General features: G+C 53.6%; 5 protein-coding genes across 5 annotated transcripts; 2 read left to right on the top strand and 3 right to left on the bottom strand.

Moving 5' to 3' along the window:
* Positions 1-734: 734 nt before the first annotated feature.
* On the top strand, positions 735-3,361 carry F5Z01DRAFT_110134 (uncharacterized protein). The gene is made up of 2 exons (XM_046257399.1): positions 735-912; positions 1,143-3,361. The coding sequence occupies exons 1-2, from the start codon at positions 905-907 to the stop codon at positions 3,199-3,201; spliced, it is 2,067 nt and encodes a 688-aa protein (XP_046117904.1). The 5' UTR covers positions 735-904; the 3' UTR covers positions 3,202-3,361.
* Positions 3,362-5,412: 2,051 nt separating this feature from the next.
* On the top strand, positions 5,413-7,295 carry F5Z01DRAFT_636645 (uncharacterized protein; the record flags this gene model as incomplete). Its single annotated transcript, XM_046262226.1, has 2 exons — positions 5,413-5,558; positions 5,609-7,295. The coding sequence occupies 2 exons, from the start codon at positions 5,413-5,415 to the stop codon at positions 7,293-7,295; spliced, it is 1,833 nt and encodes a 610-aa protein (XP_046117903.1).
* Positions 7,296-7,552: 257 nt separating this feature from the next.
* F5Z01DRAFT_687413 (uncharacterized protein) lies at positions 7,553-9,289 on the bottom strand (the record flags this gene model as incomplete). The annotated part of the gene is made up of 3 exons (XM_046266012.1): positions 8,347-9,289; positions 7,943-8,285; positions 7,553-7,815 (listed from the first exon to the last, which is right to left on the bottom strand). The coding sequence occupies exons 1-3, from the start codon at positions 8,881-8,883 to the stop codon at positions 7,553-7,555; spliced, it is 1,143 nt and encodes a 380-aa protein (XP_046117902.1). The 5' UTR covers positions 8,884-9,289.
* Positions 9,008-10,480, bottom strand: F5Z01DRAFT_655634 (uncharacterized protein). Its single transcript, XM_046263523.1, has one exon. It carries the CDS (start codon positions 10,299-10,301, stop codon positions 9,354-9,356), a length of 948 nt encoding a protein of 315 aa, XP_046117901.1. The 5' UTR covers positions 10,302-10,480; the 3' UTR covers positions 9,008-9,353.
* A 1,145-nt stretch (positions 10,481-11,625) lies between these two features.
* Positions 11,626-12,789, bottom strand: F5Z01DRAFT_750436 (uncharacterized protein; the record flags this gene model as incomplete). Its single annotated transcript, XM_046267021.1, has 1 exon — positions 11,626-12,789. The coding sequence occupies exon 1, from the start codon at positions 12,742-12,744 to the stop codon at positions 11,626-11,628; it is 1,119 nt and encodes a 372-aa protein (XP_046117900.1). The 5' UTR covers positions 12,745-12,789.
* Positions 12,790-14,541: the final 1,752 nt, after the last annotated feature.

Here is a 14,541-nt window from a genome sequence, read left to right as displayed (position 1 = left end):
CATGATTGCCACGCGCTGTTGCTGTTCACATATCTGCACCCATTGGAGTTAGTCAAAAAAGCAAGATAATGAACTAACTAGTAAATTATTGATGTCAGTGGTGACAGTGACTAACTTCTGGTCGTCATCGTCATTTCCAGACCCTGTTGTTGAGTCCCCGGGTAATCGAGTACACTGACCTCATTCGACACGCACGAGGCACGTTGATTGGGCAGAATCTTGAACAAGAACGGATAAGCGGGTCGCGGCGTGCGCCTTGCCGGATTCGCCATGATCGCACTCCAGACTTTCCGCCCACGTCGTCGCCAAGGTACCCGAACTTTGCGCAACAAAGGGGAGGAGCGAACACGAGCTAAGCGCCCGCCCCCTCTTGGTCTTGCTTCTGGCTCACCATCCATCGCCTGTGGTCCTCTTCGACGACTGGACCTCGACCTCTATTCATTATTGGTCTGGACTGTCCATCATTCTTGTTGCATTCTCTACGAGGGAGGCCAAGCGCGAGGCGCCAAAAGACTACTCGATACTTATCGTGATGGTTGGAAAGTTATTGAGTGGGATCTTTAGCTGAACCTAGATCTGGAATCCTTCCCGCATCTGCATAGACCTGCTTGCTCTCGCTTCCTCCATCCACAATCGACATCCGACCGCGGCGACGCGCCATTATTGTCACCATCTGACCTGGCGCAGTCCTCCTCCATCGAAATCTCCCATTATTCGAATTGAACTCGCTGGGTGAGCAAACCCGAGGTTCCTGCTACCAAAGCGAGCGCATCATTTCGAGCCGAACCTACCGATACCGTCGAGACGGGGTCAACCCATTGCCACAAAGCAACATCTTCAATTTGCGACTTGCCGCAACACTCGGGCTGCTGGCTGGTGTCCTACAGCCTCGCACTGCCTCGAAATGGACTCGTATGTCTCACCCTTGATCATCTTTTTGCTGCGCTGCGCTGCGTTTGAGTTTGTCTCGGGATCTGACTTGCCACGTCGTACATGGTTTCTCCTCCATGACGCCACGGTGTAGCATGTCTCAGTTCCGCACCCACACAACATATTCGTCGAAAGAGGGCTTCACCAGATTCTTCACAAGCGCCTCTCTCTCGGCTTCATCCTCTCATGGGCGCCGCTAACATCTTCACCAGCCTAATACACGTTGCCGGCTGGGCACAGCCTCCAACCCGCCCGTACAGTGGCCATTTTCGCTCCATGTCCACTGCCGCCGTATCGACCTCCGCGCCTTCTACCGATTCGCCTCTTGCATCATCAAATGACGGTCTCGACGTACCACGCCGACGACTCCCCGTCAAAGCGCCGTCGACATCGGCGCTAAGATCCACGCACAACTACTTTGACGACATGAGCACAATACCCGACCCGCGAAGCCGCGCCATGACGCCTGTCATTGACGGGGGACCAATTACACCGAATCGCGAGCCCAATATCAACGAAGAGGTCACCGCGCTCAGCACAAAGCTGATAAACGCGATCAACCACCAGACGACGCTGGACGATCGGCTAGCCTCAACGAGGCACGAATTGGAGGCTGCCACCGACCGCATCAAGGATTTGGAGGCTCAGAACGCGTCGCAGCGCGAAGTTCTGGCCGGCGACGTCTGGGTTCGCCGTAGCGCTACCGACGTGGAGAAGAAGGCGTTGCATGCACAAGTTGCCGAAGAGCGAGCGCAACGGCTGGAAACGGAGCGGGCCAAGAAGAAGATTGAGCAAGAGCTGGAGAATTTGACAGCGGCCCTGTTTGAGGAGGCAAACAAAATGGTGATCCGCGCAAAGGAAGAGGCGCAACGGGACCACGATGCCCTGCAACGAAAGAACGACCAGCTGAAGGCTCAATTGGCGGATTCGGAAGGATTGCTCAAGTCGCAACAGGATCAGCTCACCGAGTTGAAGGTGGTCATGGAGACGATGACATCGGACCGAGACGACCAGACGAACACCAACACGGCTCCTCCGTCGCCTGCACTCGCGAGGTTCGACGTACGCGATGACGATGGCCAGGGCGGCGACATGCCCACTGCCTCTCCGGACACTGATGGTGTGTTGCCGGCACACCCCATGAGCTTCAGCCATCTTATCCAGCCCGTCCTAAGGACAGATGTTATCGCATACGACGACTTTGTCAGCCTTGCGAGGCTCTCCAGGAAAGCGACGGGAAGCAGAGTCTCGTCTGGTTCCTTGGGTGGACTGAACCTGCCGTCGCTGGGACTCGGCAGCAATTCTGCGAATGCGCAGCCTACCAACAGCTCTGCAGCCACGACTTTCAGCATGGCAGCTGGGAATTACGTCAATAGTGCGCCGCAGTCCCCGAATACGCCCGTTTCGACCTTTAGCAATGGGTCACCTACGGCGCCCGTCGTGAACCTGCGAGACACCAAGTTCTTCAAGCGTGCGCTGGCCGAGGATATTGAACCTACCTTGCGGCTCGATGCGGCCCCTGGCTTGTCATGGTTGGCACGTCGATCTGTGATCAGCGCAATTGCCGACGGTTCACTCGTCGTGGACCCTGTCACCACGCATGCGGGCAATTCATTCTTAATGAGCATCACCAAACCTCAGTTCAACCCTTGTTCGCTGTGCGGAGAGTCGAGGAAAGATCCTCGCTACCTTCGCAACCACCGTTTTCGGACCAGCGAGCAGGAATCAGCGCAACGATATCCATTGTGCCGGTACTGTCTGAACCGTGTGCGATCAACATGTGACTTTCTTAGCTTCCTGCGCATGATCAAGGACGGTCACTGGAGAGCGGACGACGACGACCAAGAGAAGGCGGCCTGGGAGGAAAGCGTTCGCCTGAGAGAGCAAATGTTCTGGGCCAGAATCGGTGGCGGGGTCGTACCTTGTGGACAGAACGTGTTAGGCCTTGACGTCGAGAAGAGTCCAAGGCCGAGTCATGAACAGGCTCCTGCGGTTGAGCCAGCCCCAGTCAGCCCAGGAAAAGTTGAGGATGAGAAGCTACACGACAGTACTGAGACGACCGACATGGCTGCAGAGGCCGAGGCTCCGGTCACAGAGGAGACGAATCCCCCTGACCCTTCCCAGGCTTCTCTGCCATCAACGCCCCCTCAACAAGCTGCTCAGCCTGAAGATACATTCGTCGACGCCGCAGAACGGCCTTCAGACACTCTGCCACAGCCCACCGAGGAACCTTCCGAAGAAACGTCAACCGACAGCGTCAAGCGGGAATGAACTGACAACTAGGCGAAACCGACTGGAGTCTTTAACTTAATGTATATTGTGTATGACAGTCAGCCGAGAGGATCGCTCGGCTTTTGGCGTTACTGGATCGGCATAATCGGGTTTATCACGACAAAAGGAGTACGCGATGGCGACACTGCATTACGATGGGGCATTTATACAAATAGATGGCATGGAAGAAACTAATTAATCATCATTGTTTCATGATTCGTCTCTCCTCGTTGATACGGACTGATGCCGCCTGCTCCAGGATGAAGTTGATTTCATCCTCGTCTTGACAGGTGTCGTTGGCCTTGCTGAATATCGTGGCTCACTTGGAGGGTTCCTTTCCCTCCTTGGACTCTGGTGCATCCTTGGATGAGCCTTCTTGCTTCTTCCTCTCCTGTTCCTCCTTCCACTGCCTATCGGAGTCCTTCTTCATCTGCTCACGAATCTTCTTCGCGGAGCCAGTGCCAGCAACGCTGAACTTGTAGTGGTTGGGTCCGACTTGCTCCATTTCGATGGATTATTGTCTATGTTATTGTGATTGTTGTTGATTTGGTAGGTGCTTACTGTCGTTTGACCTGGGATCTGAGATGCCAAAAGGCTGGGAACTCCCTTCAGCACTGGGTACAATATATGCATCTTTGGAGAGCAGATGACGAGGTCCCAAACCTTGGACACCACGGAACAAACACAATCACGCTGATTATGAGTATGTGAACCAGGAAAACCTGTCATCGGCCCTCGTCAGTGGATGGGACTGGTGCGTTCAAACCGGTCGCCAGTGTTCACCAAGCAACACACAGATAGTGCAAACAGACTTTGTAGAACCTTATCGGCAACAGTGAGTCTCCCTGGTCTGCGACTAGACGACTTTTGACCTTGTGCTACCTGTCAATCAGGCTTTCAACGGCAGTTGACAGAATTGTCGAATTCATGGCGTTGATGGACGGCCCTTCCCGGGTAGGCACGACTCGGTCACTCAGGGGTCGTGGACTCGTGGAGCGACCGGACGCGATGGTCCACGACTCTGCAACCAATTCCCAGTCGCACAGGGATTCGTGGCATGTCCATTTGGCAATGTGGCACTGACCAGACCAAAATCGCGATGGTGCCTCGTGGGCCATGGCGCAGTCAGATTGCGCATTCGAAATCGATGCCCAAGATGAGTGACGGTCGCAGCCGAATTTCATTGTTTCCTCGGGCGCAATGAAAGCTGCGGAAATAGGATGTTTATAGAGGGTCTCAGACGCAGCCTTCGGCAAGGCTAAGAAGAAGCTCACCGTTATTGCAACGACTGCGGTCGAGAGAAGACAAGATTGATTAGCTGGGCAGTTCCCCACATGGTCCTGTCAAGCATTGTGACAAGTCAGAGATAACAAGAGACGCCCATCTCGTCCGCAACTATGAATGGCTGCCAAGGGACCGAAAATTGGGATCGCCCACTTCACCCCGGACATTATTCCCACTCAACAGGGGTTCATCTGCCGAGTGCAGAGAGCCTCGCAAGCTCTTCAAGCCTCCGGGGGCTTTTAATCCGTGGACTCAGCGCACGCAATGACCAACAGGATCAACGACAAAGAGCCTCACTGGGATCGAATCTAGGCTATTCCCCGGGCTGAATTCGACCGTCAATAGTTCCATGAGAAGCGCGTGAATCGAGCCAAGCACTGAGCCGCGCAGATATCGCACAAGATTCGTGACCCGACGAGACTCGTGGATGATGTTGATATCGCCGACGGGAGGCGTGTCTTGGCTAGTCATTGACCACCGCACCTAGCTCCGGTAATTACAGCCCACAAGCCTCAACGAGAGGACGCGTCTGCACTCTGCACCGCCAACATGCTAAGCCTTGGTCCAGAAATGCCCGGTGGTCATTTGCTACGATTTGGGAAAGGTCGTCATGTGTCCAATCATCAAGGGCCTCGAGACGGAGTTGACGGTCGCTAACAACTGATCCGCGCTGTCAATGTGACAGCCCCTGAGGATTCATCTCGAGCCTGGTCAAGCTCCTGATTGACGGGGATGCGCACGTCCACGATGGTTAACAGACTAAAAGGACGCCCATGAACGTCCATTCTTGCGTCCTCTCCTTCTCTTCTCATCCCAACACAAGGTTCAGCAGTCACTCATTCATTGCTCATCGCCAGCAGCTCTTTGGAGATCTTCTGACTCCAGCCACTCTTTACAGATATCGTCTTTCGCTGATTCCTTTGCAACATGCATTTCTCCCGCCTCGCGCCAGCTGTGGCTGGCCTTGTCGGTGCCGCTCACGCGCATCTCCCTGGCCTTCTCGGTGGTGTCAGCCAGTCTCCCGCTACCTTTGACTGCGGCTCCAGCTGGGACAACGAGGTCCTCTTCGACGGGTAGGAGCATCCGGAATGGCATGAAGACATGAACTAACCATAGTCTGTAGTCTCGTTGCCGCCGAGACTGAGACCGACGCCGCCATCTCCTTCGGACTCAACCTCAAGGAGGCTCAGGTCGAGGGCGATATTTCCATCCAGGCTCTGGAGGACTTTGTCAAGGAGCCCACCCTTCGCCTCGACCTCGCCGGCGTCAAGGCCTACTTTGAGCTCGACCTCTCGGCTTCCGCTGCCGTGTACCAGACCGTGGAGCTCGTCTCCTCCCCCGAGCTGTCCGTCGATGCTGGCCTTCTCGAGCTTCAGCTCGGCGCTGCCTTTGCCCTCGACCTGATTGTCGGCGTCAACGCTGCTGTCGACCTGTCTGCTGGCTTCTACGTTTCATTCCAAGAGGGCGACTACCTCGACATCTCGGTTCTCACCAAGGAGGTTGTCAACACCAACCTCGAGGGTCAGCTGACCAAGGCCCTGCCCGTCGGTGTTGGCGCCGAGGTTGACCTGTCTGCTGAGATCGAGGTGCAGCTCGGCCTCCGTCTCCGTTCGCACATTGTCGTTGGCGCTGGCATTGATCTGCTCGGTCTCGATGTCCTTGACGCTGGTGCCGAGATTGCCATCTGGGCCGACCTCCTGTCGCACACCATCACTCTCGTCGAGACCAGCGACTGCCTCGTCTCCGTCACCAATGACTTTGTCCTCAGCCTCGGCGTTGGTGTTGACGTCTATGCTTCGGTCCTCGACATCCTCGACATCAGCCTTGCTCCCGAGGTGACTGTCATTCTGGCCAAGAACCTCGGCCTGGAGATCTGCCGCGAGGACCGTGGCACTGTTGGTGAATTCTTGCGCCCTGCTGTCGAGGACGAGCCAACTGAGGCTATCCCCTCTGGCTCTGACTCTGAGGCTGACTTTGCCACGCCCTCTGGCTCTGGCTCTGCTTCCGCGTCCGGCTCTGCTTCCGTTTCTGCCTCTGCCACGCCCGCTGCCAACGCCACCATCACCAGCGACGGTCTCGTCACCAGCACCGCCACCACCACCAAGGTCTACACAATCACCAGCTGCCACGCCTCGGTGCCCAACTGCCCTGCCTCCGAGACCCAGAAGATTGTCACCTCGACCATCATCTCCTCCGTCACTGTCTGCCCTGTTGAGCAGACGGCCGAGCCTACTACCTCGTCCAAGACCAAGAAGCCTGTCCACACCATCACCGAGACTCTGACGACTGTCGTTCCTTGCAAGCCCACGACCAGCACCTACACGCCCCCCAAGGACCACACGACACCCATCGTGCCCACCGTCACCATCACGGACTCCACGACTGTCTGCCCCGTCGAGACCGGCACTGTGGACATGCCTGAGCCTACCGGCGTTCCCTCTGTCCCTGTCCCTGCCCCTACCGGCCCTACCGGCCCCATTGAGAGCCCGACCTCGCAAGTCTCCGTTCTCACCACGCCTACCACCCCCCAGGTCCCCGAGGCTCCTACCAGCGAGGCCCCTGAGGCCCCTACCACTGAGGTTCCTGAGGTCCCCACTGAGATCCCCCAGGTTCCCACCACCGAGATTCCTCAGACCTGGACTCAGCCTGCTGTCAACAGCACATGGACCAGCGTGACCACCCCTCACGCCCCTACTACCTGGGTTTCCCCCCCTGCTGTCACGCCCACTCAGCCTGCCGCTGGTGCGGCTGGCTCGGTCAAGGTCGGTATGGCTCTGGCTATGCCTGCCCTGGTTGCTCTGCTGTTTTAAGGTCGGATGTTGACGTTTACTTCTAATGTATGTATGCTGGATAATTTCATCGATGGTGCTTCGGTACCTATTTAGCGCCATGCCAAAACATACATTGACTACCATGATCCTTCCCGCCGTGACTGCAACACCATTACGTCCTTGGACCAATATTTATACACACACCTGCCCAGCGTGCAAGATACATCCCACTCGTCGCGCAACACCATTTCCTCCAATACTGATAGTTTTCACGTCGTCGGCTTACGTAGCACCTTTCAGTTGAGACATACCAAATCGTGGATGTGGATGTTTTGCGGATCGTTTGATCCAGCTGTAACGAACGGAATGCGAATGCGTGGGCATACGCATCCGCTTAGGTCCCAGGGCTTGGGCTTGGGCTTGGTCTTGGTCTTCGGCGATGGTGGCGACGGGGTGCGATGAGTGCCAGTTGCTTTGGAAGGCGCATCGAGCAACCTGAAGCGAGCGAGGGACGGGGCGGATTGGCTTTGGTACGCGTTGCCGAGATGATGGAGAGCTTCTACTGGGCAGTTAGTATGTATGTTCTCTACCACTGATACCAGACCAGAAGCGGTGTTATTAGTGTTCTCACAGTAGCTTGAAATTTGTCTTTGGGTCGTACGTCGCCCAAGGTGGCAGGGGCTCACCAAACTTGACACCCTTAATTGTGTCTTCATCCAGCATCAGCCGACCGCCGAGGCTGTTGACGTTGGCCGTGGGGCTAGCCTGAAAAGCGTCCGTTTGTGCCGTAGCTGAAACCCCCCTCCATGGATCTTGGCATGCACCGCTTTGCTCTTCGGGCTGGGTGGCGAAGGACATGCCTAGTCGCACCCCGGGCTTGCTGATGTGCTTCCAGTCATCCTTGAGAACAATGTACCACAGACCGGGATTGGAGTTGGCCGGAGTGAACAGCCAGATCTGACACTGCTGGACTGCGGCATGAAGAATTGGGTTGCTCTTAAAAGCGAATTGGAGGAAGTTCATGAAGCCCTAATACCAGGATAAGTATCGTTGATGGCACGAAAAGGGGACAACTCGTCCAAGGGCTCACTTTGAAAGTACCGCAAACCTCCAATGGAACTGGATATCGACGACCCAGCGCGTCCTGAAATTTCATCGGTTTTTGATCCCATGGCTCGTCCAGCGATCTGCTAATTTGTGCTGTGATCTCCCTCGAGCAATATCTCGTCTGTATGATGCCGAGAGCCGCCACAAAGCCGCGCATTCTGCTCTGGAACTGGTTGATCTCTTCCTTTTTCGACATACTGAGCTGAGCCCGACGTGCGAGCCGGACGAGTTGCCTTGAATCGTCAAAACGAGCTAGGTACTTCTCGAAGTTCTGCAAACATTCTCGACAGTTGTCGGTCAAGACCTTGAACATGACGAGGTCGTCTTGGTGGATTGTTACGCCATTTTCGACACTTTTCTCAATTGAGTTACAAATATACAGAAAGGAATGCAGTTCTTTTTTTGAATCCTCAAGCTCCTTGGCAATGCTGCCTGCGCTATTGATGGCATCGTGAAGCTTGGAAGCCAGCTCGACGAGGGCAATGATGTCGCCGAAGCTACCGAATGAAAAGGCTACCATACTTGCTTCAGGCACGTTGGTGGTTACAACGACCAAAGTCTCATGCGGCCATGTTGTTATCGGCTAGGAGGGGGTATGTTGGTTATGGCATGAACGAACGTGCAATTGCGATTCACAGTCGAAGACCGGGATTCGCCTGTATTTATATAAGCAAACGCCAGGGCCCAAAGCCTAGAATGCACTTTCGTACATGTACATGTAGTTGCGTCTGCCTTGTGACGTGGCAGGCAGCCGCCCTGAGACATGCACAGCGTATCACAAGCTGCACTGAGGTGGTCACCCAAGCCACAGGACAGGACAGGACAGTGGCAGTGTAAGTATTGAGCCAGCGAGGCTGTGTCCGCTGATTTAGAGCAAGCATGTACGTTAATGATGGCGGCAAGATGATCTCCTCTATAAAATCAATAAAATACGCGTATGCCCATTTTCCTTCCATTCAGAAACGCCAACATTTGACATGATCATCAGCTTCAGCTACGAGCCATTTCCTGGATCGCTACATCAAATTCCTGAGGCTTCCTCCCGAGTAATTGTTCCAACGTGGAGCTAACAAACGCTGTCTCCCCAGCGCGAATCGCATCCCACGCCGTGGCCCATGTCTTTGCATTTTCCTTGTCGCCGAAATATTCCAGAATCTGGGGTTGAGCAATCCACTCATCGAAGCCTACCTCCCGAATGCGAACCGACCTTCCAACCGTTTTCCCAAGAATTTGCACAGTGTCGGCAAGCGTCAGCTCGCGCGGGCCAGTGAGAGAGACGATGTTGTTGATATGGGGCCAGGACGTTGCCGACGGCAATGAAGCATACTGTGTAATGAGTTTGGCGGTGGCCTCGCCGAGTTCGTCACGCTTGACCCAGCTGATCCCCGGTCCACCCCCGTTGTGGGGGATGCATATCTCATCAGTTGGGGCTTGCAAAGACCAGAAAGACGTGTAAATGGGGAACGACTCGTGGTAGAGGCCTTCCCGGACGCTTGTCCATGTAAAAGCAGGGTCTTCCGCAGCAATCTTTCGCAGATGCTCCTCGCTCTCGAGATGGGCCAGCATGACTTCGGCCAGGCTTTCCTTCTCGTCAGGTAGCGCAAAACCGAGAGATGAATAAAGTATGTGCTTCACCCCGGCCCTGTGTGCTGCGTCTATGGCGGGCAGCTGGACCTTGACGCGATAGTCCCGCACGTGGCTGGGGTAGGATATGAGAAAAAGAACCTCTAACCCTCGAAAAGCTGCTTCCAACTCCGTTGGAGACGATTCGTACGATGCTTGTCTGATGCATGCTTTGTCCGCCCCGGGAATGGAACCTGTCTTGTCAGGGTAGCGGGCAATCAAGGTCACTTGATCTCCCGGCACATGCTTGAGCAGATGAGTGGCCGTGCTGCCTCCAAGGCCACCGGAGGCAGGAAAAACACCAATGGTCTTCATTCCTAGCTTCTGGAGGGGTGGCGGGTAGTAGGGTCGCCGTGGTATTGGAAGTTCAGAGCTGCGTCGCACAACAGAGGGCTGATTGGAGGTAGAAGGCGATATAACGTTGTCGCGAAATTGTGTTGCGTCATGGAGTGAAAGGCGTCGAACAGCACCGCTACGTAATATATACAAGCATGGCTTTAGTAATCATCGCGTTGCTTACTCCGTATAGGACAGTGGAATCTACGCCTTGTCTCCGCAACTCCGGACAACTCCGGGCTCGACGCAATTGCAAGTCGGAGATGAACGTTACTCTGTCAAGTTTTTGGATACACAACTTCGGTCGTTTGTATTTATAATCACTATATTTTTTTTTCACCCCTTTTCTGCGAGTGTGGGATAGATCGTCTGGGCTAGTGTCTGGCTCCTTTCAGTCTTTGACCCAGATAGCAATTACCAGTGTCTGCCGGCTAAGTCTAGAAGCGTTCATGCGACAGTTCAAGCAGCCGATGGAGGTCGGGAGAGCCAACGGCGATGCTGCGAAATCAATTGAACATCCTAGTGCGGTCGAGGAACCAGGCACATGCCAAAGTACACGTCCAACAAGTTATTGACCGCGGATCTACACATTATGATGCGCCGGTAGTAGCGCCGCTAATAAATGGGGCCGTACGGAGTCCGGAGCCCGGACCCCAGGACTAGCCCCGGAGTTTGGTCGAGGGAGCCGGAGCTGTGCAAGAACCGCCTCGTGATGGGCTCGGGATAATGGGCATCAAGTGAGTAAGACATTGGAAACAGCACTCCTATGTAATGCGATTGGATGTCGACAGAAACCAGATGGATGCCGCGGCTGCCCTGTCAATGGAACTGGTACTTTCGCTAATTAGCGTTAGGTTGGCAGCCGCCAAGCACTTCCTAGTTGTGGTGCAGGTTATAACCAGGTCATGGGAATTATTTTACACTAAAATCTTATGAATATTTTAGCACGCCGAAGCTGAACTAGGACAGCTGCTCGACAAGCCCCCCCCTAGCTGAATTCCGCCCTAAAGCGACTAACGGGTGGTAGTTACAGGATGTTACGACTAAGATCTGGTGCTTACCCTAGAGCTACTGTATGTCGACATATTGTCGAGACTCGATCAAGATATAAGCACGTTGTGCCGCTCCAGTACGTATACTGATATTTTGTAGCAGCTATTGTTCGATTGTGGTCTAGTTGAAATAGAGAAGTGTTTAAAATCCTGGGCTAACATTGCGAACAAACTGAACGAGGAATGCTCGAATCCAATATCGAGAGCAAATTCTCATCCGTTGATGATAAAGTATATAGCACCGAACAGACTTACATCATGCAACAGCACAACGGCGACCTGCGCGACCTGGTCATTTTCTCGTCAAACTTGCTTTCACAAACAGATCGTCGCGGCTGCACAACTAGCTTCATCGGTTCACAGGTGTCGCCAAGATCACCACTGTTATCGAGTGGGACGATTGAAGTTTGCGGGGATTTGGGCAGAGAAGCCGCCGCACACTCACTGCGACTTCCTGTGGCAGTTGCTGGGAGCGTGAAGCCGACCATCGCGGCGGGTTGTGGTGGGCTTGCTGTAGTCGGCGGAATAGTGCACTTGTTGGCAGATTCTGGAAGTGAGAGCCCCGAGAGTCCGCTGGTGATGATATTGGATTGTGACGTCGGCGCTGTGGTTGGCGAAGAAAAGACGAACGTTGGCTGGAGTTGGGGAGTGGTGGACGGGCTTGTCGACACGACCGGCGCAGACCCGGAGAGGCCGCCCGCAGGAATACTGGATTGTGTCGCGTATTCGTCGGCAGGGGATCCGAAAACAGTAGCTGTAGCTCCGAACCTGGATGGCATATCGGTCGTGGGTCCGCTGGGCGGAGCCGTGGGCGCCGGCACTATGGATCCCTGTACGGTTGAAGCCGGAGCCGGGGCGCGGAAGACATCATCGGCGGCAAAGGCACCAGACTGTGTGGAGGATGCTGTGATCAAGGGGGAGGACACAAGTGTGAACGCCCTGCTGGGCTGAGACGTGTTCGATTGGGGGCGCCCGAAAAGCCAGCCGGGTTCGGGGCTCGCTGTGGTTCTTAGAGCTGTGCTCAATGACATGGTGGTATATTTCGAGTCACTCTCATCGGCGCTACTTTCTGTCGTGTCATCAGACACAATATAGCTGCACTTGCCGATGGGGCAGGAAAAGAAGTGTGAATCGCCGTTGTTTCTCTTGGTTCGCCGACTGCTGTACTCGCAGTAGCAGGGTGGATTGGCGCTGGATACGCCGGTCGAGTCGTCGAAGCAAGCAAAGACAGACTTCGGGTGATAGTCGCTCTCATCCCAACGGCGGCAGGCGTAGTACGGACGCCCTGTGCTCCTGGCATGGTAGAGCTTGCAAGGTTTTCCGCAGTCGCGGCAGGCCGGAGGGACCGCGAGGGGGAAACTGGGCTCCATATGTCAATGATGTGGAATTGGAAGGAAAAGCTCCCCGATTGCGTCAAAGGATGTCCTTCCAAGAAAGCTCTGTGTATCTGTTGAATACTGCTCGTTCTCCGGTGCGTCGATCCCAAGGAACTTTTCCCAGGTGGCGGAGACGGCTTGCTCGTCGTCTTGGGCCGTTGGTTAATGGAGTTTCCGAGCTATATATAATGGAACTGGTACTGTCAGCCGCTGGATCGCATGCGCTACATGAGATACCGAGGATGATATTGCGACTTTATGCTGACAAGCAAATTAGCCTCGTTAGGCTGACTACAAAGCCCAATGCTACGAAGCAAGTTGGCAATAGCTTCTGAACGTAGAGCTGAAAGGGTTCGATGCAGCCACGGCGCCTACCTTACCAGAATCACGTTTCCCAAGCCATTCCCCAAGTCCAAGCGTCCAAGGAATCGAGGGTGAAGCTGCATGAGCGGCTATTCAGGGTTCACCTGCCCTGATTGGGCGAGATGCGCTTCGTACATGCCTGATGGTTCCGCGAGGACGTACGTGAAAGGCCGGTAAAATAAGCGTGGAGGAGGCAACGACAATGTGTGACGTTCGGGTCTAGACTAGCTACCGGGTAGATAGAATAGAAGTCGGGTTTGAACTGAGTACACTAGGATATCGTTGACTTAAGCAGTCGGGTTATAGTCTATGTGCGAGATAGTAGATCTTGCGTAGATAATTATATTGATAGCTAAGGAGCTAGGTAGAGACTGACTATAGTAAAGCGTAGCTTCCTATATACTAGTTTGTGAAAGTAAGGGCTTACGGGAGCGTCGTGATCTAGTAAGCTATGCGTTAATATTAGAGCGTAGGCTCACGGTAAGGTCGCGAGCTATACTTTATACGTGGTGGTATAATTAGAGGAAAAAGTAGGGTGCACGTGAGAGGCGTATACGGTCGTATGCTAGGTCGTAATATAATATCTCCCCTCCCGAGATTCTGCCCCTAGAATCAATTAAAACTAATCGTTAGTCTATACTCGTGAGTCCTATTAATTCCTTCTCCTTTATTATTTCTTATATATGCTAACGCTATATCTAGTCGCTCTTCTAACGTTGCTCGAAAGACTCGCGAACGCCTAAAGCTTGCTTACGCTATTGCTTGTGATAGTGCTAACGTAGACATGCCGTGCACCTATTATTTTAAGAATCAGAAGCCTTATCGTTTTAATAATAGGTCTTCGAAATATAGCGAGTATGTTCGTCGCGGTCGTCCTTGCGACGGGACGTTTGTAGCGTCTTTATATATATATTTGTTCTTTTCTTGCTCCTTTTCCTAACCTTCTTTAGTAAATCGTTTGCTTGAATAGCGTGAGAAGCTTGAGAAGGACGAAGAGAAAGCTAAAGAGGCTCTCCTTCGTCTTTAAACTAAGCTCGCGGCCGCTATTGGTCGTTTGACGCGGATACGGAAGATTCGCCGCCGTATAAAAGAGCGTATTAACGACTCCGTTCGCCGTAGTTTAGCCGGTCTTAAGGAGGATGAGCGGGATAACTCGGGGTCTATAGCTCCCGCTAAAGCTATTCCTATTTTAGATAGTTATAAGTACTAGATTAAGAATAACCTAAGGTTCTTAGGTCTTCCTAATAATCCTAACTAGTCGTCCTTGGGTTTAGGTGATGATTTTACGGACGTAGTCTTTTTATCTAGAGCTAGAGCTACTAGTAGTAGTTCTTCACGAGGTGCCGATAATCCTTAAGATATTTAGCGGGTTCCTATATATTTTCGTTATTTATATAGCCCTTCTATTTAATAAGGTACTTAACTTCT

Source organism: Emericellopsis atlantica (assembly GCF_019669845.1).
Source record: "Emericellopsis atlantica unplaced genomic scaffold F5Z01scaffold_14, whole genome shotgun sequence".
Taxonomy (NCBI): Eukaryota; Fungi; Ascomycota; class Sordariomycetes; order Hypocreales; family Bionectriaceae; genus Emericellopsis; species Emericellopsis atlantica.
Note: the sequence above shows the minus strand (reverse complement) of the source record. Positions and strands in the feature narration are given on the sequence as shown.